Here is a 13,318-nt window from a genome sequence, read left to right as displayed (position 1 = left end):
AGTCTGCCAGTGTTACAGGGGCGGGAGTCTGCCAGTGATACAGGGGCGGGAGTCTGCCAGTGATACAGGGGCGGGAGTCTGCCAGTGATACAGGGGCGGGAGTCTGCCAGTGATACAGGGGCGGAGTCTGCCAGTGATACAGGGGCGGGAGCCTGCCACTGATACAGGGGCGGAGTCTGCCAGTGATACAGGGGCGGAGTCTGCCAGTGATACAGGGGCGGAGTCTGCCAGTGATACAGGGGCGGGAGTCTGCCAGTGATACAGGGGCGGGAGTCTGCCAGGGATACAGGGGCGGGAGTCTGGCAGTGTTACAGGGGCGGAGTCTGCCAGTGATACAGGGGCGGAGTCTGCCAGTGATACAGGGGCGGAGTCTGCCAGTGATACAGGGGCGGAAGTCTGCCCGTGGTACAGGGGCGGGAGTCTGCCAGTGATACAGGGGCGGAGTCTGCCAGTGATACAGGGGCGGGAGTCTGCCAGTGATACAGGGGCGGGAGTCTGCCAGTGATACAGGGGCGGGAGTCTGCCAGTGATACAGGGGCGGAGTCTGCCAGTGATACAGGGGCGGAGTCTGCCAGTGATACAGGGGGGAGTCTGCCAGTGATACAGGGCGGAGTCTGCCAGTGATACAGGGGCGGAGTCTGCCAGTGATACAGGGGCGGAGTCTGCCAGTGATACAGGGGCGGAGTCTGCCAGTGATACAGGGGCGGAGTCTGCCAGTGATACAGGGGCGGGAGTCTGCCAGTGATACAGGGGCGGAGTCTGCCAGTGATACAGGGGCGGAGTCTGCCAGTGATACAGGGGCGGAGTCTGCCAGTGATACAGGGCGGAGTCTGCCAGTGATACAGGGGCGGAGTCTGCCAGTGATACAGGGGCGGGAGTCTGCCAGTGATACAGGGGCGGAGTCTGCCAGTGATACAGGGGCGGGAGTCTGCCAGTGATACAGGGGCGGAGTCTGCCAGTGATACAGGGGCGGAGTCTGCCAGTGATACAGGGGCGGAGTCTGCCAGTGATACAGGGGCGGAGTCTGCCAGTGATACAGGGGCGGAGTCTGCCAGTGATACAGGGCGGAGTCTGCCAGTGATACAGGCGGAGTCTGCCAGTGATACAGGGGCGGAGTCTGCCAGTGATACAGGGCGGAGTCTGCCAGTGATACAGGGGCGGGAGTCTGCCAGTGATACAGGGGCGGGAGTCTGCCAGTGATACAGGGGCGGGAGTCTGCCAGTGATACAGGGGCGGGAGTCTGCCAGTGATACAGGGGCGGGAGTCTGCCAGTGATACAGGGGCGGAGTCTGCCAGTGATACAGGGGCGGAGTCTGCCAGTGATACAGGGAGGGTAGTCTGCCAGTGATACAGGGGCGGGAGTCTGCCAGTGATACAGGGGCGGGAGTCTGCCAGTGATACAGGGGCGGGAGTCTGCCAGTGATACAGGGGCGGGAGTCTGCCAGTGATACAGGGGCGGGAGTCTGCCAGTGATACAGGGGCGGGAGTCTGCTAGTGATACAGGGGCGGGAGTCTGCTAGTGATACAGGGGCGGGAGTCTGCTAGTGATACAGGGGCGGGAGTCTGCTAGTGATACAGGGGCGGAGTCTGCTAGTGATACAGGGGCGGAGCCTGCTAGTGATACAGGGGCGGGAGTCTGCTAGTGATACAGGGGCGGGAGTCTGCTAGTGATACAGGGGCGGGAGTCTGCTAGTGATACAGGGGCGGGAGTCTGCTAGTGATACAGGGGCGGGAGTCTGCTAGTGATACAGGGGCGGGAGTCTGCTAGTGATACAGGGGCGGGAGTCTGCTAGTGATACAGGGGCGGGAGTCTGCTAGTGATACAGGGGCGGGAGTCTGCTAGTGATACAGGGACGGGAGTCTGCTAGTGATACAGGGACGGGAGTCTGCTAGTGATACAGGGGCGGTTTAAATACAAAAGTGCAAAAGCACAAAACTGATTGCAGCATCTCCATTCAGTTTTCTCCTAGTGCAAAAAGTCATTAGGAGTTTATGTGAAAATAAGACATTAAAGTGTACTGATGCTCAAAGTGATGCTTATGCTCTTCTAACTAAGCAATTGTAAAGAGCACAATGTGATGAGATGATTTGGGCTGCAGAACCTTTCCTGTCTCAATTTCTACCCAACAATTTCTTGTATCCTAGTTAGAAATTTGTGTTCTCAAAGTTGCACGCTTTGCCTTTGTACTGCAAGAACCTGCCTTTGGAACAGATGGGAGCCAGTGGATTTAGACATGGCAGATGACAAAGGAAGTGAGCTGAGTGAAGAACAGAAAAGGCAAAGTCACCAAATGTAACTTCTAATAAGAATACTAACATTATTCAGTAAATAGTGTTGTTAGGGTGGCCACCATCTGTTTGTTTTTTCTTAATGTTTCCACTAATCATGTATTTCACATATTTTATGCTATATACATACACCAGTGAAATTGTATTACCATACTGCTAAAATTAATTGTTAGACTATGTCCAAGACACACACAGTATTCATGCAGAAAACCAGCTATTTCTGCTTTTATTTGAAATCAATAATACATTTTTTTGTTTGTTTGTTTTTTACTGCTGTACTAAATTCTGCCAACCAGAATGCAGACATCCCATGGCCAGTCCTTTCTCTGGCAGCTTCACCAGGTTAAGTTAAACCTTTGCATTCAATCTTTAAATTAATGGTGACCATTATCCAGCATCTACTGAGGTTCTCTATCTCACCAGCTACCTAGACTATTTAGTCTGAGGCCTTTAACACAGCATGGGAATTCATTTCTTAAATATATAAGAAAAAGCTTTGGTTTAAAAGCAATAAATGTACATTTAAAACAAAATCAAAGCTATAGGTCTTCAGACGTCTAGCGCTTACCTTCAACAACATCAATAACACAGAGACCCAGCAAACTTGGTATTAGGTTCGCTGCTGCCGCGTGTACTGCAATAGCGCCACCCATACTGTGACCAATTAACATAATTGGAGGAGGACTGTCTCCATAAAGAACTTCAACCACGTTCCCAACATCCCTGGTTAAAACAAAACAAAACAGAACAGAAGTCAAAAACTATAAGTACAAAAACTATGTTCATCCAATAAGTCTGCAGTACCACACACAAAAGTCTACAAATGAACCATTCCAAACAGACTAAGCAAGTTCATTTTCATAATGGCTAGCGCAAAGCCGAGATGTTTTGAGGGATATATTTAAAATCCCAAACAGGTAAAATGATTCAGCGACTAGCCACTGTGAACAAACACAAGGATAATGGACATACAAAAGGACAACAGACAAACTAGTCGGTCTCAAAACATGGTTTCCATTTGTTTTCAGCATTTTTAAAGTACAAAATGTATTTACTGCAGTTGATGACAAAACCATTGTATGTTTCAAGTAAAGCTTTCCTAACGCTGTAATTTGTAGCATCTGCCAATCATGTTGTCTGCTTGCCAAGATAGGATATAAAGTAGTTACACAAAACCATTCAACATAAACAAAAGATCAAGACAGCAGCTATCATGTCCTTTAAATGCAAAATGAGCTACTTACACATAAGCCTACATTTCAGAAATCCTATCAGAGGAACGAAGCTGAGCCAAATCGCCACGGCTGAATAAAATCCACTTTAATAAAAAAACTAAGCGCTTCTTTGGAGTTTTTTTTTATTAAAGTGGATTTTATTCAGCCGTGGTGATGCTTCTTTCCTCTCATTTGATTGTTCTTTACCTAGAGCCACATCTTTACAGGTAGCTGGTGCTGTTTTTTCTTGGATTTCAGAAATTCTTCAGGCTGAAATAACGACCACTAAAAAGACAGATATCTATGTGAAGGAGCTTACAGGTGTAGTGGCAGCTGGCATAAAAAGGGACTCGAGTCAACTTTTCCAGCACAAAATTCAAATTCCAAGGTGAAAGCACTGATCTTCTAAATGGTTCTATGATAAATTGTTTGATTTTTGCATCAAGAAAGGCTAATGGAAAGTCCAATGACAGACAGGCTGAGAAGGCAAACAGATGCATATTTAACAGTTTATTATCATTTAGTTGAATGGCACATCAATGAACCCACTTTGCACCAAGTCCAAAATACAAACACTGAAAATGACGAACACCAATATTCTGGAATGACAAATATCTCCCCCTTCAAGACCCACAGTAGTGCTTGTTTTTAGTGCAGAGCAGTAAGGAATATCAATGTTTGGTGTTTATTCCGCTACAGTGAAAGTCGGCATTCCGATTTTTGTGGACGTGAGTTGAGTATATTATTTTACAAAGTGCAATTCAACAAAATGATAGTAAACCACCTTTAACTGAGGAAAAATGTAGCCCAACTGCAAAGAGATGTGCAGGATATTATACAATCAAAAGTGCCCTTGCTGTGTTGGGCATAAAATTTCCCCCCTTTTGCACCAGAAGAAAAACCCTTCCCATTTGACTAGGTGGAACTGTCCAGTACCAGATATCCTGGCTTCCCTAATGACATTTAACAAGCATCATACAAAAACGTGGCCTTTCCTGCCCTAACTTTCTGGACCATCCTGAAGAAAAGGATGTCAGAGTATAAACAAAAAGAAAACAGACTTGGTAAGTTGGAGGATAAGGCGAGCACTGCCCAAGGTGTTCCCTCTCAAGCAGAACTTCCTCAGCTGCTTATTTATCAGAGAACCAAAAATAACCATTTCTGGGATTCCCTACCTGTAAAGAGATCCAGAAACGGGTTCTTCTATCATATGTGTTTCTAAGGATCTGCAGCAAATCACAGCTGAATGGAGTTAACCCTTGCTCAAGTCGCCATACACCAAGTACTTCCAAGACAGCTGCATACTGAGAAACAGCTTAACTGTAGCTCTCCCAGTGTGAAAACAGGAACTCGGCAGAGAAAGCCAGTGGACTTGTATTTCTGGGTAAATTTTAGTAACTGGCTAGTAAGTGCACTGCCTGGATGCCAGGAAAAAAGAAATACAGAGTACCCGAAAGAAAATCAGCTAAAAAGGGTAAGGAAAATCACCAACTGGGAAAAGTACTGCAGCTGTTCCTCAAAAAGCAGAGCAAGTTCCAGACATGACTTCCAGTAAGACAACTGCACAGAGACCTGGTTAAAATAAATGAACACTGATGAAGTACATAAAAACAACAAAAGGCTGAAAAATGGAAGAAGCTTTAAACAGACATTCAGATGAGGTGATAAAACTGCAAAAATCACAGGTCAAAATTAAGAAAACGCTGTTTGAATATGAGGCTTCACAAAAAGAGATGTTTCAAAAAATAATAGAATTAGAGGACAGAGCCAGTAGGTAAAACCTGAGATTTTCTGCTGCACCAGAGAAGCTGGAAGAAACAGTCTATTAATTTTAGGAAAGCAGAAATAAGTAACTAGACTGGTATTCCACAGCAACAGCTGTAAAATGAAAGGGCATATTGTGTGTATGCTCCAAATTTGGCTATGAGAAAGCAACCTAGATCTTTAATAGCAACAATACAATCCTACCAGCAGAAAGAGTTGATTCTCACAAAATTGCAGCAAAAGGACAGATTATTAAAAGTGGGAGACAGCAAAGTGCTTGTGGAGAATGATTACTCACCGTTTACCAGGCAGAAGAGGAGCAAATGTATTTCACTATTAGGAGAATGTTGAGAAGCAGGCATGAGATTCAAACTGCTGTACTCAGCTATCTTCAAACGATTCTTTCCTGGACAGACAAAATCATTTTTTATGACGTACACACTAATTAGGAAATACAAAAGTTTGTCCAACAAAAAGTGCACTGTGAAAGAAAAGGAGATTCTGCTTCGTGTTCTTCTGGTAATAAACACCACAGAGAGACTGTGCAAGTGAAACCTTTTCCAATTTTTCAATGGAAAATGCTTCATAGAAGGAAAAAAGCACAAGAGTCGACTGAAGAATTGAGATTATGTTGGAAATAAAGCAGAAACAGGATTTGGGAGATCGAGATGAACAGCAATAAAACCAGTGACTTGGCAATTGACAAATGTAGGACTACAAACCAATAATGATGCTTGTTAAACATGACAGAACAAAAAAATCTGGAAAAATTGGATTTTTTTGGACTTTGCTAAACACGTAGGGGACTCTAAAGCATATACCTTACTTCACACCATTAATGTTCGGAAAAACAGGACGGGGGAAGAGGAGGTAAAAAGTTAACAGTTCGTAAAACAAAGTTTTTTCTTAATAGCAATATTTTTATAGTGCATGGTTTTCTTTTCATGGTATACAGTAAAGTTTTCTCAGTTATTTTTAAGTGTAATGGGGATACTAATGTAAACATGTCCTCCTGTTTTTCTCTCTCCTTGTTCAGTTTTAAGAAATGCAGGCACTGTGATGTAAAAAAAAAGAAAAGAAAAGTCTGGTCAAAAGAGCATGACAAAAGAAAAACTGATGTACTTTTCTCATTCTTGCATGGGGGAATGACTGGATTAAGTCCCTTAGCCTAATCTAGTAGGAAATTCTAAGAGAAAGCAAGTAAATGAAAAATAACATGGATTATTATTAAGCATTTTTTTCTAGCAAATAAATGCATGCTTAGTAGCAATTCTGTATCTGTCCTCATGTCTCCATGGAGGACAATCTGATAAAGAGAAACCGCTAGGAGATAATGTTTTCTGAAAGCTTTAAGTGTTTTCCTCACAGAGAGAGCTATAAAGATGAGACAAAACCAGATAGTACTTAGTAGAAGCACTTGCTGTACCATGCGCATCTTTGCATGGATTGTTCCTATAAGGAGGGTACAACTTCAATAAAAATGTACATAGTTTTGTCTATTACTATTACATAAATAGGCTTTAGGGATGTGTTTATTTTGTTTGAGGGCTTTCAAGAAAACAAAAAAGTTTTATTAAGACTCAAATGGATACGACTAGAAGGGTCCATTTTCAAATATTGAAATTCCAAAACTTCGAACCTCTAAATAATGAAGCCCAGAGGATCGAATTTTTGCAATTTTGAAACTAAAAAAAAATCTCAAATGATAAAACTTCAGAAATCACATTTTTGTAGGGGGTCAAGCCCCCCTACAGCCCCCACACCCCCTGCTACTTAAGTATACCAACTCCAAGATCGCACTAAAGTGAAGACAATGGTAAAGCTCCTGTTCAGCACTGTACGGCGATCTCCACTGACAGGTTTTGAGACTCTAAAACTTTGATCCTCTGGGCTTCAACATTCAGAGGTTCAAAGTTCTGGAATTTCGAAATTTGAAAGTGGACCAGACTAGAAACAACAATATAAAAGATCAACCTGCCAAACAGTGCATGCATGTAACACAAAGCTGGAACTAGACATTTAAAAAAACTGTTATAAAATGTAGGAATAATAACTTTTAAACACAGTGATACTTTCTGCAACGTCTTAATTGTGAGTGGTCTCAATACAAAAAAAAGGCACAGGTGTGTCCATATTCATTAAGAATATCCACACCTCCAGGCTAGTTGCTCAGCATAATGCATCCAAGGTTATCCAAGTTCAACTAACTCCAACTGCAACTAACTCTGGGCAAAACTACCCCTACCATCCCTACAGATCCCCTACCATGCCCAGAGATGCCCACTCCTCTTTTTTTCTTGATATACTGGAAAATATTAAGGTTCAACCAAACAGCCTAATAATGGGTGATTTCAACTACCCCACCATTAACTGGGAAAATTACTCATGTACCAATTCCTTTGCTCAACGCTTTCTGGAATTCATAAATTCCAGTGCCCTGGATCAACCTATCCACACCCACACCAGGGGCAATAATATCTTAGACCTAGTCATTACCAACATGAATGACCAGTGTTCCACACCTGAAGTCAACTCCTCATTTGTCAGATCCGAGCATAAGCTAATCACCTTATATATCCATATCCTGCCCCCAACCCCCATTAAGGAAGCCACAGTAAAAAAAACTTTTCTAAAGCCAACTTCATGCTTCTTAAGACAGAAGTGGCGAACTTCATGACACCCATGCAGATGGACAATACAGTTACGACTGCTGAATCCGACACAAATGCAGTCTATAAGCACTTGCACAAGTGCATGGATTGTGCTATCCCAAACAAAAACAAGATGCTATCCTCCAAAAAAAGGAAGCCAATCTGGTGGTCCCCTGCCATAAACAAACTCTACAACAGAAGGAAGAATATGTTGCAAAAGAGTAAAATCCCATGAGTGGAGGAGCCTCCTGGTCAGCCTCAGTAAGAAGCTGAGATCCCTTATAAGATCCTCCAAAGCTAGCTATGAAAACAAAATAACCACGGATTCTAGGGACAAACACAAAGCATTCTACAGCTATGTCAAGAATCTCAATGGCAACACCCAGATCTGCTCTGAGTTACAGCACAACGGCATGAAAATTACAGAACCAAATGATATTGCCAACATCCTGGCAGATAGGTTCAGTGCTAACGTTACCCCCCTCTCACCCACTAAAGGGCCTATATCTATACAAAAAGAATGCAGAGTCCCTGTAATCACAACTAAGCAGGTAAAAGCTGCACTCTCTAAAGCCAAAAACACAGTATCCACGGGACCAGAAAACATCCCAGGCTGTGTTTTACATGAACTTCAGAACGAACTGACTCCCCACCTAAGCACCATGTTCAATCATAGCCTCACGTCAGGCTTTGTGCCCACTGAATGGCACACAGCAACAGTTATCCCACTCCACAAAGGGGGAGCCACCACTGATCCCGGGAACATTGCCCTATTAGCCTGACGAGCCTGGTCTGTAAGGCCATAGAACGTATTATCATGGAACTCAAACAAAGACACTGGTAACCGCCAAACTCTGGACTCCACCCACTTCGGGTTTGTGAAAGGCAGATCATGTCTCCTGAACCTGATCGACTTCTTTAAGGCAGTCACCAAAGCCGCAGACGAGGGTAAGGTGGTTCACACAGCCTATCTTGACTTCGCCAAGGCTTTCAACACCATCCCCCATTCTGGAATTATAGCTAAACTCACTAAACAAGGTATAAATCCCTACATCACAAGATGGGTTGCCAACTGGCTCACTGACAGAACCCACACTGTAAAAGTTGCAGACACCAAATCTGACTTCAAACCAGTGGCAAGTGGAGTACCACAGGGTTCAGTCCTGGGACCTCTCCTGTTAGGTATCTACTTCTCTGAAGCACAGGCTAACACAGAAGGCCTTTGGCTAATGAAGTTCACAGATGACTGCAAACTAGTAGCCATAGCCCCAAATGATGTGGACATCCTACAGAAGGGCCTCACTGAGACAGACGCCTGGTGACAGAGCCATGGCCTCAAGATCAATGCCAAAAAGTGCACTGCCATCTCCTTTGGTAAAAACTCTGTACCCATGAACTACCACATAGGCAGCAGTCTACTTAATGCCAAATGTGTGATAAGAGACCTTGGGACCCAGGTGGACAGTAATCTATCCTTTGATAATCACATCACCACAGTAGTCAGGAAATCCTTCTACGAGGCACCCCTCATCACAAAAGGGTTCTCATCCTGAAAAAAGAGGTCATTGGTTTCCCTCTACTCGACACTCATTAGATTTTACCATAAATGTAGATGTTATTTATACAACCTATGATCTGGCCCCTTTTGGAATGTACTTCACAAGATCTCTGTAGCAGCTGGAAAGACCACAGAAGTACCTCACAAAGAGGACTACTGGCCTCAAACAGATGCCCTACACTGACGGTCTCAAAACACTCCAACTTTACTCCGTAGCATATCGCCTGCTCCGAGGTGATCTCTACCGAACATATAAAGATATGTCAAACCCAGAGCTGTTGGACATGCTACACCTAAAGAAATCCCAATCCCTCCAAGCTACACGCTCTAGGGACCTAAACCTTGTCAGCACAATAAACAGGACATGCTGGAGGAATAGATTCCTGTCCCAGTCTCTTCCCATACTCAGGAACAAGCTACCCATCTATGTCAAGCAAATTTCCTCATTAGCAACTTCAAGAAAAATCTTGATGAGTGGATGGGAAATAGGAAATACACCTCAGTGATCACTTCTGTGGCTCTGCTCAACAGGGGGAACAGGAAAATAACTTTCTTGGGTGGCGTAAGCCAGGGAACCTTGTTGGCTAGTCTTACGTAGGCCCTAGGGCCGATAGCCTAGTACCTACCTATGAAAGTCGTGAACTATATTTTAAAAAGTACAGTGCAAACAGCTATGGAACAGGAGACACACTTGGAAAGAACTGAACATTTGAATGTTGATAAAGAAAGGTTTTCAAGATGGTTATTCAGTGAAATACCTGGGACAAAGGAAAAGAAGAATATTTAGATTAATTGCAGGGGGGAAGGCAGGAGGGACAGAATATTTATTTATTTTATTTAACATTTGTTAACCAGGAAAATCAAGCTTGGAACGAGCCAATTTTCACCGGAGGCCTGGGTAGAAACGCTCCAGATGCATGTCTTTGGGAGGACATTCAGACTCCACAGAGAAGGCACCAAGCCAAAAATAGAACCAGAGAAAGTACAGTTGTGTACACTTAACCATAAATGTAGATGTTAGAGTGTATTCACTATTGCAATCATTACCATTTGGGTAATCCTGCTGGCAGGTTGCCCTCAGTCGGCCTGAATTCCAAAGTCCTGGGTCCTGCGTCGGCTGCCGTCGCTCCTTCCCCGACGTCAGGTTGACAGGGGTATAAAAGATGTGGCCGACTCAATTTTCTTTCGTTTTTCTTGCCCCAGATGTCAGGTGCCCCCTAAAAGGGTAGCCAAAATTTATAGATATAGATATAGATATAGATATAGATATATATAAAACTACATGCACCAATATAAACTTTACCTTCATCTACAAGCAAATACACCACATAGGTTGTATAAATCAGAGAAGGAAAGATAGGTTCCATCAGAAGAAAAAGGGGGATGGTGGGTGGGTAACCTGGACTGCAACAATGAATACACTCGAACATCTACATTTATGGTAAGTGCACACAACTGTACTATGTTCCTCATGTTTCACTGTTGCAGTCATTACATTTGGGTAGAGTCCCAAAGCTATGGATGGGAGGCTGGAGCTAAACAGCGTTAGGAGCGGCTATGAGGCCCTGCAGAACTGCAGTGGCAAACCCTGCCTGGATTTAGAGTAGAGTGGTAGATGATAGTGCTTTGTAAAGGTGTGCACTGAACTCCAAGTAGCAGCCTCTAAAACGTCCTTGGTTGGTACTCCCCTGAGAAAGGCTGCTGAAGTGGCTGCAGCTCTGGTTGAATGTGGCTTAATGCCCTTGGGCACTGGCTTGCCTAGGTGTACGTAGCAGAAACGAATGCAGTGGCCTATCCATTTTGAAATAGTCTGCTTTGAAATAGCCTTTCCTTGTGAACCTGCAGCATATGACACTAGTAATTGCTCTGTCTTTCTGAAAACTTTGGTTCTGTCCAAGTAGAATCTAAGCTGTCTGTGCATGTCCAAAGAATGCAGAATTCTCTCCCCCTTGTTCTGTGGATTTGGATAAAAAAATTGGCAGATGAATAATTTGGTTAAGAGCCACACTGGACACCACCTTAGGCATAAATGTTGGGTTTGTCCTCAGAGAGACCCTGTCTGGATAAAAAATGATAAAAGGTTCCACAGCCATGAGTGCCTGTAGCTCTGAAACTAGTCTTGCAGAAGTTATTGCTAGAAGCAGAGTTGTTTTCCAAGATAAAAACTTTATATCAGCAGTAGCAGCTGGCTCAAAAGGAGGCAGGGTGAGTTTTTCCAAGACATAGTTGAGGTTGCATGCAGGCATTGGTGATCTCCTTGGAGGCCTTAAATTTTTGGCTCCTCTGAGGTACTGCTTTAATAAGGGATGAGAAAAGATTGGTGGCTCTGTATTGTAATGAGCCGAAATGGCAGAGGCATGAATTTTAATAGATAAAAAAGATAGGCCTTTGTCCAGCATCTCAGTTAAGTATTGCAAAATCTGAGGAATATTTGGCACAGCTGTATCAGTCCCTTGTGCCTGGTTCCAAGCACATAATCTCTCTCATTTTCCAGTGTAAGATTTTCTAGTATTAGGCCTTCTGGCTTCCAAAATGACATCCATCACAGCTTTACTGAGAGGTGTGTTTTGTATGACTACATTATCTGCCATGCTGCCAGGAAGTCCAGAGTTGGCTGTGCAGGATCTGATTGTTTTGCTGGGACAATAGATGAGGTATTTGAGGTAAGGTCCAAGCTGGGCATTGAGACAAGTTCCTTAGTATTGGACACCAGTACTGGCGGGGCCAGTCTGGGGCAATTAGTATCATCTTTGGCTTCTCCTGTCTGACCTTTAGGAGTACCTTGGGCAGGAGAGGCAGTGGGGGAAAGGCATATACTGATAGGTTTTTCCAGCTGAAAGATAGGGCGTCCACTTTCCATGCTTGTCTGTGATAAATCCTTGTGCAGAATCTTTTTATTTGGTAGTTGTGAGGGGAGGCAAATAGATCTATGTCCGGGCATCCCCATTTCCTTGTTATCATGCTGAAGACTTGTGGATTCAGCTGCCACTCGTGGAGATCCATGAGGTTTCTGCTTAGTTCATCTGCCAGAGTATTTTTCCTTCCTGGCAAGAATTGTGCCTGCAGATGTACTTGGTAAGTCAATGCTGTGTCCCACAAAGTCATGGCTAGTCTGCAAAGGGGGTAAGAATGTGTGCCCCCCTGCTTGTTTATATACCACATGACCATGGTGTTGTCTGTCTATCAGTAGTTGTCCTGGATGAAGTAGATCCTTGAAGGCTGTCAGGGCATTTTGAACAGCTAGCATCTCTTTTTGATTGATATGTAGATGTATTTGGTTTGAGGCCCATGTGCCCTGAATGCCTCTTCCTGCCATGTGGGCCCCCCAGGCATAATCTGATGTATCCATTGTTAGTGTCTGCCTGGCTGGGGGTAATGTGAACGGCTGTCCCTTGTTTCGGTGACAAGCCTTTGCTCACCATCGAAACTCCTGTTGCAGGCAGGGAATGAGAGTAATCAGTTTCCAGGCTGTGGCAATGTTGAGTCCAAACACTTTTTAGGTACCATTGTAGTTTCCTCATATGCAGTCTTGGATATGGAATTAGAAGGATGCAGGATGCCATGAAGCCCAAAGCCTGCAGAATTTTTCTTGCAGATAACTGGGTCTTTGTTGTCAACATTTTGAAATAGGTAGTCAGTTGCTTTTGTTTGTCTGGCATGAGATAAGCCATCTGGGCAGTTGTATTTAAGCTTGCACCCAGGAATATCATCTCTTGAGAGGGTACTAGTTTTGATTTCTTTTTGTTGACTGTCTACCCTAGACATGTTAGAAGTCTTTTCCCAAACGCCAGATGCTGTAGAAGAAGGTCCTTGTTCTCTGCTAGAATTAGACAGTCGTCCAA

The 13,318-nt window shown here is 44.0% G+C and overlaps 1 protein-coding gene across 1 annotated transcript in view; it reads right to left on the bottom strand.

The window, feature by feature from the left end:
* The window catches only part of PPME1 (protein phosphatase methylesterase 1), a 973,601-nt gene that overhangs the window by 568,395 nt on the left and 391,888 nt on the right, over positions 1 to 13,318 (bottom strand). The window contains exon 6 of the mRNA XM_044073394.1: positions 2,858 to 3,012. Within this exon, the coding sequence (XP_043929329.1) occupies positions 2,858 to 3,012 (155 nt within the window). The remainder of the gene's footprint in view (positions 1 to 2,857; positions 3,013 to 13,318) is intronic.

The sequence above is a fragment of the Protopterus annectens genome, chromosome 5.part1 (genome assembly GCF_019279795.1).
Source record: "Protopterus annectens isolate FY-2018-M chromosome 5.part1, PAN1.0, whole genome shotgun sequence".
NCBI lineage: Eukaryota > Metazoa > Chordata > Ceratodontiformes > Protopteridae > Protopterus > Protopterus annectens.
The sequence above is the reverse complement of the archived record's forward strand: the minus strand, read 5'-3'. Positions and strand labels throughout refer to the sequence as shown.